This window comes from Astatotilapia calliptera, chromosome 1 (assembly GCF_900246225.1).
Source record: "Astatotilapia calliptera chromosome 1, fAstCal1.2, whole genome shotgun sequence".
NCBI classification, from domain to species: Eukaryota; Metazoa; Chordata; class Actinopteri; order Cichliformes; family Cichlidae; genus Astatotilapia; species Astatotilapia calliptera.
In genome coordinates, this window is record NC_039302.1 from 9328938 (window position 1) to 9351901 (window position 22964).

General features: G+C 40.4%; 1 protein-coding gene across 2 annotated transcripts in view; it reads right to left on the reverse strand.

Annotated features, from left to right (window-relative positions):
* Positions 1 to 236: 236 nt before the first annotated feature.
* Positions 237 to 22964, reverse strand: part of trip4 (thyroid hormone receptor interactor 4) — an 86382-nt gene continuing 63654 nt past the window's right edge. Inside the window, exon 12 of one of the 2 annotated variants that reach the window (XM_026162642.1) lies at positions 237 to 556. In XM_026162642.1, coding sequence (XP_026018427.1) covers positions 410 to 556 — 147 coding nt within the window. In that variant the 3' untranslated portion in view covers positions 237 to 409. The remainder of the gene's footprint in view (positions 557 to 22964) is intronic. The other variant, XM_026162635.1, reaches the window with a different exon arrangement.

The window sequence follows — 22964 nt, forward strand, 5'->3', positions numbered from 1 at the left end:
ATTGTTGGTCTAGATGAGGCTTTAGGTGTGAGAAGGGTAATGACAGGCTTGCTTCTGTTGAGAAGAGATGAACCGCATTTCTCCTGTGGTTATTATGCTCTCAACTAAAAATAAAGCTGAACTCATTTTTCCCCTGTCACCTCATTTAACCAGACAGGTTAATAAAAACATTAAAAAAAGAAAATGATCTCTTGCACCCTGAGAAAATGGCATCATTGAAACATTTCAAAAGAGTCTTTTTCCATTTTGCCAAACGCGTTCTTTAATTAAAACAAGAAAGAAAATTATTTATGCATTCACAAAAGTTGTAATCGTACAATTTTGTATTCTATACAATTAACCAGGATTGATTAATTAAATACAAATACCAGGAATTCAAAACAAAGACCAAACTGATACTAATAATATGTCAGCTCTGGAAACTCCTGGCAAAAATAGCGGTGGGGGGAAAGAAGTTGGTTTTTTTGTCCTCTTCAGCTTCTCCTTTACAGTCAATCTGCAGCTGATGGGACCAGTCCCTTCTTGGCACCCTGGTGGTAGTGGCTCTCCAGTTTCCCTGTGAGAAAAAAATGGGGGTGAAAGGGAAGGGTGGGAGTGGAGAAAAGAGGAAGGGATGAATCAAAACACCATCAAAGGGACAGGGTGACCTTTCTGAGAGCTCAAGGCCTGCTGATTACAGGCGGACTCGGGTAGATGCACAAAGACAAGCCGAGAGAGAGACGGAGGCAGTGAGATGATGAGGAAAAAAGACCAGGGAGACCTTTTATTCACTGACAAAGAGAGATTAGCCCACAGCCTTTTAATATACATATACAGCCCTGATTTGGATTCAGTATAATTCAACAGCAACGATGGCTAAACACACAAAGCTGATAAAAAGGAGTACGTGTATGGATCTAACACTACCTGAAATGTAAAGGAGTTTCCTATAATCCTCTCTTTCACAACCACAGTGCATTTAAAATGAACCAGTCACGCTTTAATTCAATTGGTTTATTTAATATAAACATTGTAATAACTGTTTAGAATTAAAGCCACTTTGTATAGTCTCATAATTTTTAAAGGCTCATTGGACAGTTAAACCCTGTGTAGGTTAAAGATCAAGATCGGCCCTCTTGACAGAAATCGTCACAACGCTAAAAAACAAAAAACAATTAAAAAACAAGCAGAAAACTTCTGGAGTTTCCAAACGATCAGGTGAACAGAAGAAGGTACTTTCAGCTCTGCTCCATTATTTTCCAAGCGGTCGCCATAGTGGATGAGCATCTGGATGTATAACAGAGATTTTTTTTTTTAAGCACTGGATGTCTTTCCTGATGCAACCCTAACATTTATATGGTCTTGATCACACTAGCTTGTTTGTGTCTCCTCCTGGTCTCAAAGTGGGGATCTTTCGAATGTAAAGTGAAAAGTTGAGGCTCACTAGAGCGCAAAACCACTGGTGTGCATGGTCATATTACTGGTTCCTCAGTTAAGAAAACCTCCTTCACATCACACGTCAGAAAGAGAAGAAGCGATTCGTATCATTGCCCTGGTGTACAATCATGACGAGGCGTCAGGATGTAAATACTGAGGGTTCACCTCAATATGCACAGCTCTCAAGGACAGGTAGGACTGATTAGACTTTGCTAAATTACATTTAAAAAAAAGCCTGGCCAACTATGGCACAAGATCTTTTCATCTGATGACTAATTCAGACTTCTTCGGGTAGTAACCTGACGTGCAAATCCCGAGTAACTACATGTCAGGTCGACACTGCCAGCAAAACTACTGTGGTTCACCTGTTCAGCGGTGTCATTTCCTTCTGTGCATTTACGCCTTCACAGGTTTTGCATTTTTAGAGAGACAGTAAGAACCAGAAAGAAAAAGACCACAACTAGGAGCGGCCAATTAGCAAGGCTGCATCGTAGGCTCTACAACAGCTAAGTCAGGCCTAAGATAGCCCAAGAGGAGCTTAGAGGAAAATAACGGGATGAGCCTGGAGAACCACATCATCTGACAATTTAATGGAAATTTTCATTATCATGTTGTTGTTATGCAATTAGTTGAGCTGATCCTGCAGCACTAGCTTGGTTTAGTTGATTTTGTTCTACAACTCCTGTATCCTCACTGCCATAACAGTCGGCATACAAACTGGATACTGCAGTGTGCAGAAAAATAAAAGTTATTTATGTGTGCAGTAAAAAGTAAGGAGGCTAATATTGATCCTTGTGCGACACCTCTAACACCCAGCTTGGCTTAAGTCCATCTGCACAAACAGTCTTATCTCCAGCAGAAAGACAGAATTTATATCAGTAGCAAACAGAATAGCAGGAAGTCAATGGAAATCAGGAAATATGAAAAGTCAGTAGTAACAAATAAATATTACAAATTTATGTCTGTGCATGTCTTCCAATCTGCCAAGAATGCATCAGTGAAGGATTTCTTGGTAATCTTTTGGATTTGGTAGTTGAAGCAGCACCTGCACAAACTTGCTGATTAATGCTCTTCTATTTGTAAAACCATACACAGGCAGCCGCTTTTGTTGTAGATCCACGGTTACAACTTGTTGCTCACCAAACTCATGGGAACCTCTGCTGCGACTGTTTACACCGATGAAACAGCTGAGAATGTTGAAGAGGGATTTTATCGAGTTGCTATTTATACCAATGCCTGTAGCTATGGCGCGTAAACAAAAACTCTCGCAGCCATTGACCGGAGCTGACCTCCTAATCTATCGTGAGTGCAACTTGTTGTCTGTCAGAGCGGCATTCCGAATTTTCATCACATTCAGAATTTCTCTATTACAGCCCGCGGTCTACTGCTCTGTCCCTATTCTGCACAGGACAACCTCTGCCGGTTTTCCATACCCCTTGTTGACCCCGTCTCTTACTGCGAAGCAAATAATAACCCGGCGTCTCTCAGCCTCACACAAGCCTCCTGTTTGTCAAACTACGACATTAACTGCTTTCCCCCCACCCGGTGGCTGAGGCAGGGGGAAAAAATTATACAAGTGTGACAGGCAGGGGCGGTGGTTGTCACTTATGCTTTCTTTTCATGTTGTCATGTTATGGCTGAACTCTGTGGGTAGTAGCAGCATAAATAAGGTGTTAAGGAGAAGTGCTGTTTGCTCACCATTTCCAAACCTCTCTGAATGGCTGTCAGTGTGTGTCTGTTCTGCCAGGAGCGAGTGCTGCTTAGGTGTGGAAACACCCCTGGAATTTTGTTAGGTGAGTGCTGCCAAAAGGTTATCCAAGATTACTGTAATGATACATTCACCCACACAGAAACGCAGCCTAAGTTAAAAAGGCTTTTCTGAGCCATCCAGCAGACGAGGTCTAAGAGTGGTTATATTGTAGCATGTATTTTAGGAGGAAAATAAATATTAGATGTTAAGAGCGCAATGACTAAACCATAAAATATCGAGATGGCAGCTGAACTCCGAAGAGCTGAAGTCAGAGCGGTGTTGTGCCAGCGTAAGCAGACTTTATTTTCCCTGAAGGGTTCTCTAGCACTTCAACTTCTCTGACTTGTTCAGCCTTTAAAAAAACAAAACAAAATCACAAAAACTTCCTTTTAGTGCTGTGTGAGTGACAGCTGGGATCAAAATCCAGGAAAAATCGCCACTGGCAATTTGACACAGTGACATTTGTGTATATTTTTACTGAAACAAACATGATATCGAAACAAGCACTTGAAGCATTCGTTAACTAGACTGTCCATGTTACTTTGTCTCGGTGACAATGGCAACCTGACGTAAAAACAAAGCCCCCACCCTGACACCCTCTAAAAGTGATAGGTCATAAAATCCTGTTAGTCATAATGAAAAACACATACAGTTCTCCAGGCTTTCTGAAAGTCTTTCAGATTGCTTCTTTGGACCAGTGTTGTGTCTTTACATGGCAGACAACTAAGCAAAAGAATTTTATTTTATTTTTTTAAATTCAGATCAGAGAGAGGAACAACAGTAACAACAGTAAATAACGCTTGATGGAGGCTCTGTCATGGTTTAGGCTACATTTCAGCCAGTAGTGTTGGCGATCTTGTCAAAATTTATGTAATTTATGTAATTATGAATGCAGAATGGAAAGCATATGATTGACAAAAGCTTCATTTTTCAGTATGACAATGATGCTAAACACACTGCCATAGCATTAAAAACCATACAAAGACTATCGGTCTTTTTGGATCGGCCTCCCCAGAGCCCGGACCTCAACTTTTTTGAAGCAGTGTGGGATCATCTTGACAGAGAGCACAACAAGAGGCAGCCAACATCCAACGAAGAGCTTTAAATGTCCTTCAAGAAGCCCGGAGAAATATCCCTGAACACTACTTAAAGAAAGCTAGCTTAAAAGAGCTCAGGCTGTCACCAAATACTGAATTTCGAGCTTGTTAAATTTGTACAAGCTCTGTTTTTGTGTTATATGCTGCATTAGCATGCATGTTTCCACATTTCAAAAAAATAACTGCACCTCAATTACTTCCCATTTTCCTAGCAAAAAGTTTAGAACGAGGGGTGACTCAAACCTTTTTCACAGTACTGCATAGTCATGCTAATTTCTCTCCTCTGCTGTCCAAAGACTTCAGTCTATGGCTGTCACTGTGTATGAGAGGGGGAGGGATGGAGCAGAGCACGTAGCACACTAACAGAAGAGACGAGGCAGAGTTACTCAAGCTGATTAAAACTCTTTGCCTACAACAACAGTTTTCCAACCTGTGTTAATTCATCTAAAACCAAAGATGGAGCGATGCTGGCTGACTCCAAATATCTGGAAGCCTGATGAACACAAACCACCCAACCGCACCCCAAAGAGGTCAATCTGTGGGAAGCATTGGGTTTCCTTATAAAATGACTAGTTATGCAATTTTAAGGACAGCCAGTGTGCTGCATTTTAATTTATTTTGTGAACAGTTGAGTCAACCAGTAGTAGGTCGAAGACGGCAGGTTATTCAAAAAAGCTCCAATACTCAGTTTAATTCAGAAAATGTGGGCTTCTTTACGTGACACTTAAGCTGCAGAGATCGTCTTAAGGTCTCAACTTCGGGAGGATCTATTAATGAATCTTTAAGCCACCTGAGTTCAGTGCAACAAGGTGACAACGCGGCATTGACATATCACCTCCTGAAGGTGTTATGGTGAATGTGTTGGCAAACAGGTCCTATTCACACCTCACCTCCAGCAGACACGGAGAAGGATTAGCATTTACTACAAATACAGGCACCTGGTCACTGTCAATTCAATCTTCACTTTGTTTTTGAGTCCATCCAGCCCTTTGGCTGATAAATGCTCTGCTATGTTCCACTTACCAAAGACAATTTCAGACCTGTAAACAGCTTTAACCACCAAGCTCACAGTCTGCGATGTCAAATTGTGCTCACGAGAGAACACTTCACCCTACTAGACAGTTCGTGGTGAATGGGTGTATTTTGTGCTTCATCTTGCACACGCTGTGTCCACAGTCGCCTCGGCTCACCCAAAAGGAGAATTCTCAGTAAGAATGAGTCTGAAGCAGCGCTGAAAATTTACTTTTAGAAATGTAATGCTGCGATTCTCCCAATATTCTCCAGAGTTTGTGTGAAAATGGATGTGCCAAACAGCTTAAATCTGTTTTCAAAAGCCTTTTCTCTGAGCACAGTAGAGTGCTGTGATAGAACCTCTGATAAGAGAAGGTGAGAGAAAACCAAAACTCTTAGGGAAAGATATCAAAGAAAAGCTCTGTAGAGCTGAGGAGAGCTCTTCATTTGATCTTGTGTTAATATAAATATATCCAAATATATTTATATTTATCCCAGCTACCTCAGGGCGAGAGGAAGGGTTCACCTTGGCTAGGTTACCAGTCCGTCGCGGGGCTAACCCAGGTGATGCGTTCTAGATAAGTCGGAACTCAGATGTTGGGACTCAAGATGACGTCATTCCAGAGTTGGTGCTTTCCAGGACTTGTTTTGGTTCTTGGCAAGGTAGGGCCATGCACGTAACCCTAGCAACACAGCATATACTTCTATTTTGTGCTTAAAAAAACGCATTCACGGATCAAACTTGGTCAGTGTGTTCAGTGACTTATCAAGTCAGTCGAAAATACACAGCAGTGGGAGTACAGATCCAAAGATAACTGTTTACATTCAGTGTCAGCATCTTGGATTGCCAACTCAGGGTATGATGGTCTACTCGGATTTCCCACTCGACTTTCCAAGTTGAGTTCCACAAAAGATTTCCGACTGGGAACTCAGAATTTTCACCTTATTCGGGAATGCACCAAGACAGACACACAACCATTTACACCTATGGGCAATTAGGAACACCAATTCACCTCACCTCTTTGGACTGTGGGATGAAGCCGGGGTACCCGGAGAGAACCCACGCAGACACAGGGAGAACAGCTCTACACCTAGCGTGGTGGTGGATTTGAACCCAGGGCCTTCAACAGTGCTAATCACCTTGCCCCCATGCTGTCCTACATAAATATAGTGATTATAAAATCAGGAAAATGAAAGCTGTTTCTTTTGTTCAGTTCAGCCTTTTCAAAAAGTTATTTTTTCATCAGTACCTTCAAGAGTTAATTTGAAGAATAAAGTCTAAAAAAACTAAAAACTCTTTGACCCTTCGGTATTTACTTTGCTTTTAGACTAGCTGTTGGAAACCACTTGGTACTTAGTCTGAGAGTTTGAGAAGTGGCAATTTTGTAAACCTATTAAAATACACCCTGAAGCGAAATATGGAAAAATAACATCGTTTTATGCAACTGGGCACAGAAAACCAAGGACGGCAACAAGGAGCACAGACGCTGGGCTTCACAACAAGTTCGACTCTCATATTCAACAGGAAAGTCAGTCCGGTAATGTGACATGCTCCATGTGTGAAGGCGACTTTTGTTAATGGAGCTGCTGAGCTGTCGCATTTCAAAATAGGCGCAGCAGAGCTGAGAGAGCTAGAGGAAATGCAAGTGAGAGGGGGCTGGGGGAGAGGGAGTGGGTGGAAAAAACAGAGACACAGCAAAAATGAGACAGAAGGGATGAGGAGGAGAAGTGTGGGGGGAGGGTGGGTGTACGGGGGAAAGGGGATACATACAGGAGGACAGCAGGAGAGGTAGACAGAGGGAGGAACAGAAAGCCTGGCCCATCGATTGGCTGAGATAATTTCCCATTGATTGCTGCACTGTTTGGAGATTGCGGGAGAAAGGTTTATTGCCCACACGCTGCAGCTGGGGAGGAGGCCATAAAATAAGCACCGATTGTCTGCAGAGGGCCAGCTCCATCATCAGCCCTGTAAAACATACTGTGCCAGAAAGACAGATACGCACCGCACTTGGATACTTTCCTTACGTATTAACAAATATGACTGCGTGCATACTATTCCCATTACGCGCAATGGGAGAACGCGGCTCACCGTCGATGGAAAGCACTCTTGCATAACCCCCCTTGAAAATCCAGGGGCAGCAGTGCAAAGAGTATTTATTGGATTGAAATGGAGGTCCATTGACATCCTTCCTGACATCAATAACATGCAGGCCCATCCGCTCCCTTGCAATAATAATCGCAAGAATAATTGGCTGGTTGCTGTTTCTCTTTCTGTGAGAGTAACTGCCTACGCACTCAAAGATAGAAAAAAAAAGGCTGATTTTGGTATTCTTATTGTGTCTTTTTATTACACACAGATCCCAGTGCACCTGAATAATAAACCTTAGAACAGCTATGCATATACACATTAACCACATGTTGACACACCTTATGAAGACAGTTTGACAAGAGGAAATTACTTTATGCCTACAAACGATGACACCGCTGAAAAGGAAAGTGGAAAACCATCAGCGCTGTGATTGAATATAACACCTTCAACAGTATCTCCTCCCCACTGGGATCTCACCATAACCAGTGCAGAGTCTATGACAGGCATAGTGCTTGGAGAGCGGGGCTGTGACTGTACACAGAAATCATGGTTGGATATTAATCTTTGTTTCTGAGTCACAGTTTTGTATGTTTTCAGCACAAAGGATAAAACAAAAATTCAATTTTTAAACTGGATTTTTTTTAAATCTAGCTTCTTAGAGGACCATTTGAAGAGCTTAAATGTTGCTGAACTCGTTAGTAGTAACCCATTTGTTAAGTCACTTTATGCAAGATAAAAAGTCCCAGCCCTCTTTTTGAATGTTACCCTGACGCGAGACGTCAACGAAATAAACCAGACGACGCGGGAAGCCAGGAAAATCAAAAATAATCCAAAAGTTTGAGTAACTTTGAACTCTATGAAGTTTATCATTAGCCAACTGATATCATTTTTGTAAGATGTTCCCACATAAAGTCATTTGCAGCCAAATGCAAGTTACAATAATAGATGGTTGGAGGAACCTTTTTATCTGCTGTTGCGCCTAAAACATGGCTGAACTGACTGACCACTAGTTCCTCACTGAAAGCTGACTGGACTGTACTGACCGGGTTTCAGCCACAAACACAGAGCTAGAGCCTTGGGATGAAGGACTCTCTTGTGATCTATGTGATCGAATCCAGCTGCCTCGCAAGGTGATTTGAACATGTGCGAGGTACCAATGCGTTATCCAGGGTAAAGTCCAAAATTCTCCTTTATTACTTTATGTTATCAAAGAGTTAAAAACTTCTAGACTAACATGACAAAAAAAGTCCTAATTTTTCTTTCAATTTTTAACTTGAAGATGTCAAACTGTGTCTTTCCTTTAAATTATCGTGGTTTAGCAAATGGATAAACAGTGCCAGATAAGAACTGCACTGGGTTTACGAGAAACTGTTGTTTGATCACAATCAAACAACACAGATATGAAAAAGGAAAAGTCACCAGCATCGCTACGAGGGGCAAACTTGCGTCTGCCTGCACTGAGAGGGGATTTTTGCTTGATCACTGAAATGGTTTGTTGCTCAATGATTTGGGCCAAAATAGTGCAGCCTGTAAGTGCACTCACGCACCAGAAAGTAATCAATGAACATTATTTTTTTTAATAGTTTTCAATCTGGTTGTTATAATTCCGTCATTGCCTGGCTGTTTTTCTTTGACTGCATCTTTCGCTGATTTTTGGGTTTTGCATCACACATAAATGATTTGAGCTGGTTAACAAAGCTCAAATGTTTTAGGGAAGTCAAAAATGGCAGTGGTGTTTCCCATATCTCAGTAAGTATGACGCTGGTCCAGTGGCTTTTGAAGAAGGAGAAAAAGGGCACCCAATTAATCACAAATCCTGTAGCCTTTTTCATGCTACTCCAGTTCAGCAGATCTGCCCTTTTATCTTCTTTACCATATCTGGCCTCAGCTTATGCACCTCCAGCTCAAGTCATTCTGCATGTGAAACCAAGCTGACAGCCTGCAGCACTGCAGGAAAGTGGATGTGTACAAAGCCCTCAGTAGCCAGGGGAGAACAGCAAGAGAGGAGGGGAAAAACTGCCTGGATTCCCATCTTGCTGTTAGTCACACCTAATTTACATTCCCTTCCTGTGCTGCCGAGCTGGTGAATTTACAAGTGGATAGAGAAGGTGCTGTTTCAGACTTGTGTTGGCATGCTGTTTGCAAGGGGTTAGGGAGACGCATCAACCATGCTTCCCACTGCAGTGAAAACAGTCTCTCTCTATCTCTTGGTCTGTCCAAATCTCCTGCCTGAAGCTGTTTTCACAGAAACTGAGGGGCCGTAATGGCTGAGTGATTTCTCCAACCAACAGCGGGCTGCTGAGCCGGTTTAGTCACGCACATGACAGTTCGTCACAACTCGCTAGAGAACCAGTGTCTGACAAGGCAGGGACAGCAAAGGTGCTGCTGGTTGGTGGGAGAATGTAGAGCAGTGAGGACATGATGATAGCTCATTCATATCGGTGTTTCGAAAATCCCACACAAAACAGAGCTCAGACTCTGTTACTGCTCCATTTACCTTTTCTTCTTCAATGTTGTGCTGTAGTTTCAATTGTAAGAACAAGTATAAATAAAGAGTTTAAATAATTTCGCGATCTTGCTGTAATACAATTTTGTATGTCTTTAAAAACCCCAGTCTGGAACTCATAAGCACCATGTACATGTATAGAGTCTGGTTATAAGTAGACATACAGTACTGTGCAAAAAACAGAAGTGGGAGGCCTAAAAATATATATCTATAGCAGAACAGTAAACAGTTTCTGAAAGTCATGTCCTTAAGAAAGCGGAAAGACCTGACAGACTTGAGAGGTACATCTGGCCCTTCATCTTATCCATCTAATCATCACAAAGGACCTCAGGTTGGCTTTATAGAAGGGAAACAGGGAGAAAATACCCTGAATTAGACAAGATCTGGGCCAAAAGAGACAATGGGGTCTTATGGGGTGATGAATCCAAATTTGATTTAAATCATCTTCAATATGTCTGAAGGTACAACAGTGAGTATATACAGCTATCTGTAAAACATGGTGGAGGCTCTGTAATGGTTCAGGTCTGCATTTCAGGCAGTGGTTTTGGGGATCTTATCAAACAGCCCCTTCATTTTTCAATGTGGCAATGATCCACAGTAATCAGGAGTGTGTTCAGGCTTTGTTAGAGAATGAATGCTGACTTTCAAAATCAATGTACAAACTTTGCTTTTCCTTATACGCTGTACGTCCTCCAAGCAAAATATAAAGGAATGAATGGTGACTTAAGACTTTTGCACAGTACTGTAAATGTTCATTCATAAGATTAGAGATGAAATACACTTACTGATAGTACAACATATGTTTTCATATGAAATGCTGCACATTGATAAGCACTAAAAAGCTGCTTATTAAGCACCTACATGGCCCCAAACAGGGAGACTTAGAGTGTTGCCAGTTAATTTTCAAACTTGCCAGTGGCCAGTCTTAGTCATCCACAATCACACAGCTCCATTAACATTTCAAGCAAAACAAATAAATACTGAGCATTCCCTCATGTTAGAGCTCTTAAGTTTATATTAATTTTTAAAGCTGCAGGGTAAAAACTGATTGCCATTGTAAGGTGAGTCTAAATTCCAATTTCTTGCATTTGACAGAACAAAGACGGATGTCTGTGTACTACCAGCTGTGTCACTCTGATACAGAAACCTAAAGTAAAAAGATGAAGGGGGAACCTGAATATCGCTGCACATCAGTCCTGGTTTTGTTCGGAAATTGTTTTCAATTTCAGTCTCACTTCTCCTGCTTCTTTTCTGAAAGCAGAACAACTCAGTCGCTGCCGGCACTGAAAAAAGTGTTACAGTTCACCTGCAAACATAAACAGTAGCAAAAGCAGCAATGTGAGGAATTTGGAGGAAAAAAATAAAAACAGTTTGGAGCTCTTCCCATTTTTACTCAAACACAAACCTGGCTAGCTTCTGCGGAAAGCGAGCATGACTGTCAGTTTCTCAACGTTACAAACTGAGTGATGAAGACATCCTCTGACAAACTGAAAGTAGACGGTTGGAACGGCATCCGTCTGGCCCCACAGGTTAACAGTTCAAACTTCAAGATAAGCAGACAAAAACTGAAAGTGCTGAATCCTAACATCTTCGTCGTTAAAGGGCTGCATCGGGAGATAAGACATCTGTTGACTCTCCTGGCCTTTGGAAAATGTCTTATAGCAGAATTTTGCTTCAAACAAACTACAACTCAGCAAAAATGAGCTAAACTAAACTGAGACAGAGGTGGAGTCTCTGCAGACGTCTACACAAACATCTGTAATAATGGCAAGTTGGAGTCTCTGCAGACGTCTACACAAACATCTGTAATAATGGCAAGTTTTAACCCACCCCCAAAACTGAACAATACAAAGGTGTCATTACTTTTAGGGAAAGAGGCCCATTGGGAGTAATCAGTCTAACAGTGTGAGCTTGAAGTAACATTGACACAATTGTGCCACACAGTCTACATATTGATTACACAACGGAGGCGATCCCGCGTGTGAAAACGAGACCATGGTTCAGTTTTCACAGCTTTCAGGGTTGTCCGACAAAGAGTACTCATCATCAATGCTGCATATTTCACATTTCACTTTAACGTCTTTTCAAATTAAGGTGATATCATAGTTAAAAACTTCACACTGAATTAAGTACAAAAACATCGCCTTTTCAATAGCAGCTGTTTTCTCCTCGAACAAGGAAAAAGTGAGGCCTCTTTTTTTTTTTAAATACAGATCGCCAACACTGATATAGTCCCTAATAAAGACTTTATAATTTACTAATTTACAAGATCAAGTACAAATTTTGCAAGGCAACGTTTTATAAGACATTTACACAAAAAACTCTTAAGAAGCTGTCCCTGGAAATTATTAGGAAAAGGGCGAATGACTGGATACGCATGTATCACAGGGTAACTTCAATCTGAGGAGTCTGAGGAGCTCTGAAAGCCAGTTACCTTTTTAGCACGTTAGCATACAATGAGTGCTATCTTTATAAGAAAACAGTGCGCATAAACAGCCTGCTAAATGTGTCTGCTTAGATCTTAGGAATACATTTATTAATTTTAACACATTCTTGTCCTTGCTTTAGACCCGTTAGCTCAAAAAGGTTCATGTAACTGTTAGCAAGTAAAGAGAAATGCTCGGGAATGTGCGATTATGATATATGAATATTGTTGTAGCACAAAGGAATTGTTCCTAAAGTTTTACTAATGGCAGAAATTAGTTACATTTCGTGAATGTATTTCTAATAATTTTACTTTACATCAAACTATTATCATCACTCTGGTCTAGTTGTGTTCTTGCTTGCCGTTGATGAGCCAATCAGCTGTTCCCTGTGCTTTAAATCTCATTGATCTTCTCTCATTCTGCTTGTTAGTGTGTCATTCATATGACCTGGTTCCTCCTCATCCAAGTCGCTGTCTGCTTTTTTGTAATATGATATGTTTAATAGTTAGCCTGATGTGACGCAATAACTTCCCAATTTTGGGGATAAATAAAGTTCATCTTATCTTGATCTAATCTTATAACATGTTCCAACCTGTTCCAAGCTTCTCATTAGACGCATCCTTTATGTAATCGTGGTTCTAGTGATTGTTTTTCCTTCCCCGTTCGTCTACATTCACACAGCAAAGACAAATGATAAAGAACGTCCAAAATGTAGCTTAATCTTCTGATAAACTGGACAACCAGTAGAGCCGAGCTTAAATCCTGTCAGACAAAGAATTTCAAATTCCCTGCATCTATTCAAACCTCTGGAGACAGATGATAAAAGTTTCAGGAATTGCTTGGAGCCAAATTAGCTCAGGAAATTAACATTCACTAATTTTTTGCTCTTCCACATTTGATGAAAATAATGTTTAATTTGATGCCTTGCAGGCGATACTGCCGTGGAAAAAATATATATTCTCAAAGTTGAAAACTTCTATATCTGCCTGAGACTACTACACATTTTTTTTACACTTAGCTGCATCCACACAAACAAAAGTAAACAAAAAGTAAGTGAAGTGGCAAACACACATGAAAAACATAAAACGAACACTAGGGGCGTGTAAGCTAATCTGTTATCAGCTTCAAGGTGAGCGATTGAAGTGACTACCAATGACAGCGAAGGATATCACTGATTGACATATGACAAGGTAGTGTGGTATGTTACAGGGTTACCTAGGCAACTGGAGCCTGGAAAGTCCAGTGGGAGCTGACAGTCACCTTCAAAGCGATGCACGAGTAGCAAACTGTTCCCTGTGTGGATGTAGCTTAAATCAAAATAAAGAAATAGCTCAGGTGATGAATCTGGTGTGCTGGTATGACAATTTACGAACGCCTCTAAAAATGTTTTACACTTCTTCGATAAAAGATATAAAAGCTCTTCTTCACCTTTTACTGTCACAAAACAGAACAAGAAAAAGTGACTGCAAAGGAATTTTGAGCAACCAAACATGTGTTGTAACAGCTTACGCATTAATGAAGTTCATCTTGTTCATTTTTCCTTTTACAAACTTTGCAACTGTCTTTCACACCAAATGGCAAATTGTTAAGAACAAGAAGAGATTCAGAGGAGTGTTTTTCTTTCTCCAGAATTTTACTGTTTTGTTTGGTATTTGCTCACACCTCATATCCTGCTGATAAAAGTGAATGAGCAGATGGATGTTCCTTCTGGAAGGCGTGCATTACATGTCCTACTTTGCCACAGCACTGCTGACGCCTGACCTGTCTAACTGACGCGTCGTTAGTTTAACGCCGCTGGTTTCAAAGAAATAATAATGCCGGTTTTTCAAGCACAATTACAGGGGAGCCTGTAATGAGGTTTGTTACTTTCTGAGAGCTGGCTGGCTAATGTGCCACAAAAGATTGAGCAGGTTCCTCCAGAAAACACCATCAGACCGTCACAGATTAGCATGTGTGGGCAGTGTAAGTTTGTGCCTGCTGCAGAGCTGTTTGTTATTGAGAATTACTTCACAATAACTTATTTCCTTTAATCACCAACAGACAAAGGAGTCTGCAAACACAGCTCTGAATTTGGTAACGAAAGCTTTGGAAAAAATTTCGACCAATTCCATTTCGATTTTTTAATCACTTCGTTTTGCCTTTTGGAGTGAGCTTTATTGAGGTTTTATGTGGTGTGAAATAAAGCATATGGTTTTATTATGTGTTCCTTTCAAGTAGATAATATTGTCAGGGCCACAGGGTTCTGATTCTCATTCGCAAGAGGAAACAAAGGAAAGTCAGCTGGAGACAACATGAGTGCCGCAGAAGAAAATAAAATGAATTCTGCAGACTGTGTCACTTCTTGTTTGAAGTATAAATAAATTGTAAGATCACTGACAGGGGCTCACTGTGTTTTATGTATCTATTTAGCATTCCCCCACAGAACTGTGTCTAAGCATTAATGTCTTCTTTAATCTTCGACTAAAATCCCAGAGAAAATTAAAGACCCTGAGATGCAGCTTAAACAAATTAGAGTTTCAAATTTACTCACTTGAACCAACTTTACCATTTTGGCTTTGTGCTTTACAAGAAAGAGCCACAGTTAGAATTTTATCGAAGCTACTCATTATATATTTAAATTGACAGACTGGTTCAACTGGTTAAATTAAAGAATACCTTATTTTTCGGACCATAAGGCGTACCAGATTATAAGGCGCGCTGTCTATGAATGGGTCTGCTATGCTAACATAGCTGTATAGCTAGCGATTACGTAGCACATCATTATATACCAGCTAGTCCAACTTCAGTAACCCTACAAAAGTCACTGCTGTTTAGTTTTCTGTCTTCATTTATGTTGGAAGTGATAGCAGAGCTGTACGTTTGAATTTTTTCAGAAGTCTCTCAGTCAGAACATGCTATATCATGTTTAGGTGGAAACTAGCGAGCTAACTACCCGCTAACTTCTAACTCTGTTAAATGTAATAAATTCTGTTTTCATGGATGCCTGGATGTTAAACTTAATTGTTACACCTGGTAAAGCAGCAACACTGATAATTGTATTAAAGATGAAAGAATTTAGACAGTTTTTAACTCTCAGTGATGCCGCAGTGTTCGTTTGACTTTGGGACCTGAAGCGGACGGAGTTTAGGACTCAGATTACTCCGCGAGGCTCCTGACTACGGTAGCTGTAATGCTCTGACAATCCATCAAGCGGTGCAGCTTCATAGCTTACCGAAGTCGTACTAAAACATTTTTTGACAAATTTGTGAGCGCTGTGTCCCACATAAAATCGGTTCGAGGTCAGTAAGCACAACCAGAATTCATAAATGAGGCACACTGTCGATTTCTGAGAAAATTAAAGGATTTTAAATGTGCCTTATAGTCTGAAAAATACGGTACACCATGAGCTATATGAGATGTATTATGTGAAGATAATTATTCTCTGTTGTTTATTTCCATTTCCACTGTATCACTATACACTGTAATCTATAAAGGTCATATTAGACCTAACGAAGAATTTAGAAGCCATATTGGACCACCCATTTTTCTTATAGCTGAATTAAAAACCAAATCAGTTTCTTAAAGTTACAAACACCTTTTATAGGTTGTGAATGTTTCCACCTTTGATTAAGCCTTTACATGTAGAAAGCTAAGCCCGGTTGCTGTTGACATGTGAAGGCTTACAGAAATACAAAAGAAATGCATTTCTGTACTAATAAAGTCAAAGAAGTCATATTGTAATACAGACTATATTATATATATATATATATATATATCATATTTAAATTGAAGACAGTGATCACGATTTCCAAACTTAAATAACAGGAGTATCAAAGTGTAATGAAGTACTGAATAGATAAAAACACTGCTGGTCATTACCTGCAAATGCCCCAATATGACATATTATTATTATTGTATTGCAGCTTCATAGTCATGTCCGCTACACCAGATAAGGACAGGTAATGAGTGGTCTGTCGCTTTAAGAAAGTAAAACAAAGTGTAATAGCGATTTGGAAAAATGACAGCACTTCAAAATTATGACTCACTAATTGACGAGAGCAGAAATTCCTCTTACCGTTTGTGTTGTTCAGAAGACACTAACATCACATTTCAACTGGTTCAAAACAAGCTGTGATGTGTGTCGAATAATTTTACTTCAAAGCCAAGAAGGACATTGCTGTTCATTTTTAAACATGACTTTTGTAATTAGAAATACAGTTAAGAAGGAAAACCACCAATCTTCTCCCACAGCTGGTGAAAGCACCTATTGCCAGCTCAAAATGGAAATCAGGCTTGCCACTGTTGAGAGAGCATTTACAAGAGTGAAAATGAGGGCAGTCATCCAGAAGATGTTTTATTCTTTTCACATTAGCTTCTATCAAATTCTCTTGTTAGAGCAATGCGTTGTCACCAGAACACCAACACAGGCAGCTATATCCAAACACTCTGAAAGCCCTGTCACCGCGCGTTGTTTAAACAGCTGTCAAGTCTCAGCAAATTAGGAAGGACAATTTTCATATTAAAAGAGCTGCTAAAAAACACCTAAATGCTAACAGTGAAAGCAGGCCAGACTGATACAGTGAATGGATTCAGATGTTTCTTTGAGATTTTTCGTTTTAGCAAAAAAGGGAAACAATTTGTTGAATTACTGATTAGATCAACCCCAGTTTATGTTTTGATGACTCACTGGTTAAATGTTAAAGTTAGTTTTTTCGAATAGTGTGAAAGAAAAAGTGAAGCTTGAACACTAATCGATTGGATTAGATACTCATTCACATCAACATCGATACAAACAGTGCTGTCGTCGCCTCTTCCAGCTGACACACAACTTCACATGACACTGCTGCAGACAGAGAGCCACGCACCTTGCCTCACTAATAAATTAAGTAGTTAATGTTCATAACACTGGCAGCACTGGAGGAGGAATTTCAGAGGTCAGTAAAGCTCCTGTCTCAACAACAATGAAGTATTGAAGAGTTTTCATCAGTGTTAACCTGGCCGGCACTCACATTAACATTAGCCATTTAACTTTTAGCAATTACCCCAGTAGCCACATTAGCTGTCGGTATAATCATCACTAATGTTGGAGCAGGGCAGCAAATGTTATCATGTCCTGCCCGTCTGCAACATTAACAGACAGTGTTAATTTAAGGATAACACAATTATGTGTCTAAAAGGCTCCATGTTTCTCTTAAAGCCCCAGACTGAAGCTGAGAGAAGACTGGGAGTTTATCTAACCTACACTATTTAAACTGACGTGAAAATACGGTGCCAAGTGCTACCACGATCTCAAACAAACCAAAGAATTTGGTTTTTGGGAGTTTTTCCCCCCAACTTTAAAAAATCTTATTATATCTGATGTATGTATAACTTAAAATAATGTTTTTTGGACAATTTGAAATAACTTGTAAGCAAAGCAATCACTGATGTATTTTTTTTTAAAAAGCTGCTAAATATTTAGTCTTTTACCTCCGACTATGACTTAAGTGTACTATTTCTCGTTGTATACTTTCATGTGAGAAAGAAAAACTGTGGAAAATATGCAAACCTGTTTTTCTCTTTTGTTTTTTGCAAAGGAGAAAATGCTATGTTTTGCTTTCATATAAAGATTTTTAACATTTAAACAACTTTTAATGGGTCAAGAAATGAATCACCGAATTTAAAAATGAGCTTCCAGCAGATTACTAATGAAATCTTTAATTCCAGTTTAAATTTGTTGGCATTATTAGAAAGAAGAGTCAAGAACTTACTTAAATAAATAATATAACTGATTCTGCAGGGACTACAATTAAATGTTCTTTATGCCTAATTATGGACAAAATGGAGCCGATGTGTATAGTCTTATCATTTTATGCCTGCGCTGACACCACATCTCCATTTCTTACAATTCTTTTTATAATTCATGCTCTAGAGACACGAAAACCTCTTGTCAGGCTACACACACTCATGTGCCAAGGGCTTTGAAAAGCTACTTAAATCCTCACTAGCCACAATGTCAAAGGGACAAAATATAAAGTGTAGCCTACTTTTCTACAGCCGCAATGGGACTCTGAAAAGGTGAATACAGCCATGTTATTAAAGAGGGTCCTTATAAAGCGGCCTTGGCCACATCTAATTAGAATGTAAATGTAGTGCGGGATGGGGATGGATCACAGAGGATAGACATTGGCATTTAGATTATGCTGAGACTAGATTACTGATGACACTGTGTGTTGGTGAGATAGCCTTTTTGAGAGCGGCTTGGCAACTGACTAATTGTGTTTCACCACTTGCAATGTAGGCCACTGCTGTTATATTGCTGGTAATTAACTAAGCGAAAGAGAGGTAGATTGCTGCATGCGCACAACGCTCACAGTCGTTAACGCTAAAACATACATATCCAAGCATGCATGCACAGGTGAGAATATATGTACTTAAACGCACACAATCAAGCAATCCGGCTCCTCTTGTTGTACTAGATTGAAAGAATGATGTGCTTCTTTGCATCAAGCTTAGGCTGGAAGCTGCTCAGAATAAATCCCCCCTCAATTCCTCACTGAGGGCATATGCCATGAACAGAAGACCAAACAGAAAACCAAAGACAGAATGGAGACAGCTAGAAAGAGGAGGAGACGGGGAGAGAAAGAGACAGGGGCGAGAGCGGAGAGGGAAGGAGGGAGGGTGAGTGCAGAGAGAGCAGAATGGAATAAATTGAAGCTGATCTGGTGCTCTGCATTCTGAGGAGGCTGGATTTGCATATCTGTGCAGCGGTGCAGAGGGAGAAATGTGTCGGTGCTGACAGCAAGCTGAATATCTTAAACCTCCGCTGACACCCCTGCAGGCACTCTCTCCTCACATACTCTGATACACGGTGGAAGGAACACAATCACACACACACACACACACACACACACACACACACACACACACACACACACACACACACACACTAGATTTAAGGTCAGGAGATGGGAAGCTTTGTGCATTGCTTTGTTCCTGCACAGTGATGTACAGTAGTGCCTGTTGTTTAACAGTCAGTTCAAGTACAAGACTCATCTCTAGGGAAAGGAACCGGTGAGGCAGGCCATTCACTGCTGCCACTCAGAGACATAACTATTCATATATATACACCAATGTGTTTATATATATCTATATAGATATATAGATATATATATCTATATATATATATATGGTGTAAAGTAAATTGCATTTGTGGGTTGAGCAGCAGAGTTGAGTATGTGGGTTACACCCATGAAGAACTTGCCGTTGCCAAACATTTTATTCTGCTACTACCTTTTGTTCTGAGCTCGGTATCTTGTCCACACTTTAACCCTGTGATCCAGCTGCTGTAGGCAGAATGTGGGCTCATCGCTAAAAAGTGCTAATCAGGCACCTGATTGTCTGCACCTGGGGTAACAGAGGCTCAACCCACAAATGCAATTTCCTTCACTGTATAAATAGACAGACGGAGCTATACTCTGTATACATATCGGTATATTAAGCCATTTTTGGGGGGCATGACGCTTGGCTTTCTTTCCAAGAGTTTGATGATAACACTGATGTCAATCTCATGCTTGTGCAGTATCTCTAAAATCAGCTTTGTGTAGAATAAAGGGATGAAGAGCTAGCCTTGCACTTAAAGAAAACAAGTTCTTCTAAGTTCATTAAACAATGTTTTTGCAGAACAAGTAATTACCTTTTCTAATTTTCATTACTTTTTCTCAGAGCAGGGTTAGGGTTCAGTCTTAGAGGTTCCATAAATCTGCACCATTTATGAATCTTGTGTTTCTCTTCTGACTGAGGAGGATTTGACCAACAACAAGGAGCAAATGGACAGAGAGAACACAAGTACATTATTGATTTTGCTCGGATAATAGATATGTTAATGCACTATACTAAATAATTTAGTAACATGTATACCATTATAGTTTTTTTTTTTGCAATATGGGCAAATAGGCTGTGCATTAGCTGCTGAGCTTTACACCTAATATCCTTATGTTTTTTATTTGTAGTATCACACTATGTGTCTCCGGGGTCCTTTCACAGGATTATATGATATCTGCATAATGTTAGCATGAAGCTCTTTGCAGCACACTTGACGTCTTTCAAATACTTAAAATCCTCAGTAGGTGAGTGGAACAAAACCCTCTGCTTCAAATGTCTGAGACAAGACATTTGACGGGGATGAATTATTTCTTTTGACAGACAATTTCAAAGACCTAACACTTTGCCAGACTATCTTCATGCTGTTTATCAAAAAGAGCCTGGAGGGGATTTAATTTGGCAAGTTGTGCTCTTGCACTGCCATCAACAAGAATCAGGGGAACACATTTTATTTGCCTGACATTGTCTAACAGCCACCATCATTCTCTGATTAATCTTACACCGCTCGAGGATTTATCTATCTGTGTGCTCCATGTGGTGCTGCACGGCTCAAATGAGAGAGAAGAGCACAGGCGCTGCCAGGGTTGGTGCTTCACACTCCCACTGCACATAATTCTTACTACTTTGGACAAAAGCCTGCACCAACTGGTGCATGTGTGTGTTAATGTGTGGGTGAGAGGAGAAGTTCTGACAATAACAACAACAGTTGAGGCTTTAAATGCGACCAACCCTGTTAGTCGCATTTATCTACAAACGCTTTAGCGTCAAGTTTGAACTCATTTCACGACTGAGCTCGAGCGCCCATCTCTAATATCAGGAATCCCTCCAGTCTGGTTAAACCGATCATTCAACTCAAGGTTACAGCTGAGTGTCTACGCAGCTGAGAAATTGCGTATGGACCTGTCACACGTGCTAGAGATAGCGAGAGAAGAATGTGAACTTGTGAAAAATGGGAGTATGAATATCAAGGTGTAAGTACTTGTGTGTGTGAGACTATGCTGAAGACAGTCTAAAGAAGTGGACAAGCTCCCTGGCATGCCTGAGGCAGAATGACATTGATCCAGCAGATCTCTCTCCATCAGTCTCCCTGACAGAGGCTTGTTCATAAAAATGGAAATTGAGCTACGTTATTTTCACGTGTGCAGGCTGACACTCGGCACGCCGGCAAATCCATCCAAAAATAAATATATCCACACAGTGGTGCAAAAATAAGGTGTGCACATATTCTGTGCAAGATTCATTAATATCGTGGCCCCAACGTCTCCCAACAGTGAGGGGAAATGTGTGGTGTTATTTGAACATATGGTAAATATACAAACATTTCCTCCACCACTGTTTCCCTCTGCAATTCATGCAAAGGAACACTTCAAACATATGGAGAGCAAATAAACTGAGAGGCAGCTGAGAGAGGGAGCACACAGGGTTGAAGGAAGTAAGAGCCCTTTGCTGATTAACAGATTGCTGTCACATGTATGATGATTATACTTAAAGGGTCTAACATTTCAGTAGCGCACGGGTGGCTGCAGAGGTGGGCGGAGTCGATAATTATGGCAAATATGCCACAACACGAAATTAGCTCTGTTATTTGCATCATTTGTTAGTTTAGCAATGTTCCGTGTCACATGCTAATTACCCACAAGCACTGCAGACATGTGACAAACGCTCAGTGAACAGACACCAGGCGTGCCGACACCGTTTCATCATCATTTCAAAAGCTGCGGCAGGCACGGGTTACACGCTCATGTTTATTTTATCGCAAAGTTACAGCAAATAATGACCTATACAGAAATCCTGAGTGTGAATGCATTTATCATCTTTTATATTTTACTGTCTCATCAACGTGGACAAACTGAGGATCATCTCTAAAAATAGACGGATACTTAATCAATTTAGCTCCCCCTCAGTTTGTCTCCTTCAGCAACGAAGCAGGCTTAACTGTAGGGTAGCAGATGCTATTGATTTTTTTTCTTTCTTTAAGAGTGGGGGTGGGGAGGCACAGAGGAGGTAAGGCTAATGATGGAAATTTTCAAAACGACTCGATGCGTTTACAGGGAGCGGTGTTAATGGGGGATCCTCAGTTCCACTGGACACGGTGTAACCTTCAGAAAGGAAGCGTCATTGAGACGGGACTTCGGGCAGCATCAGCAGAGCAAGCATTTTTATAATTGCTGCTGAATATTCCAGGCTTTATTGTGCCTGAGCCGAGCATGATGGGCACACTAATATTTACTTCACAGTGCTAATAAGATGCACTGTTGTCTCTGTTTACTTTGATGTGTAAATATTGATGTAGTTAGTGGCAAAGGAAGGGGAGTACAAGAGATTAGCTCGAATTCAAATGGGCTGCCTGTGCTTTACTTTAGATTTTTTTTTGTCTTTTGAAATCTAATATCTAATTTCTAGTGTGAACAACACATACATACGTGTGTGTGTGTGTGTGTGTGTGTATGTAAATATATATATATATATATATATATATATATATATATATATATATATTTCGATACAGTGCTTTCGGTTCGGTACGCATATGTATCGAACAATACAAAATTTTTAATTTATTTTATCAACTTTCCTTCTGACGATGCTGTCTGTGTTGAGAGCTCAGTGGATCTGCGTTCGACAGTGCAGCCTAGGCGGAGTAATCGAACGCAGATTCACTGAGCGCAGGGCAAGCTAGCGAGACAGAAGTTAAGCTGTCGTTGCAACATGGCAAATTGAACCTCCTCCACCCTAATTCAGATCTGGCGTTTGGAACTCTTTTGGTTTTAATGTGACGTATGACCCTGAAGGTAAGCGCGTCATGGACTAAAGTAAAACAGTATGT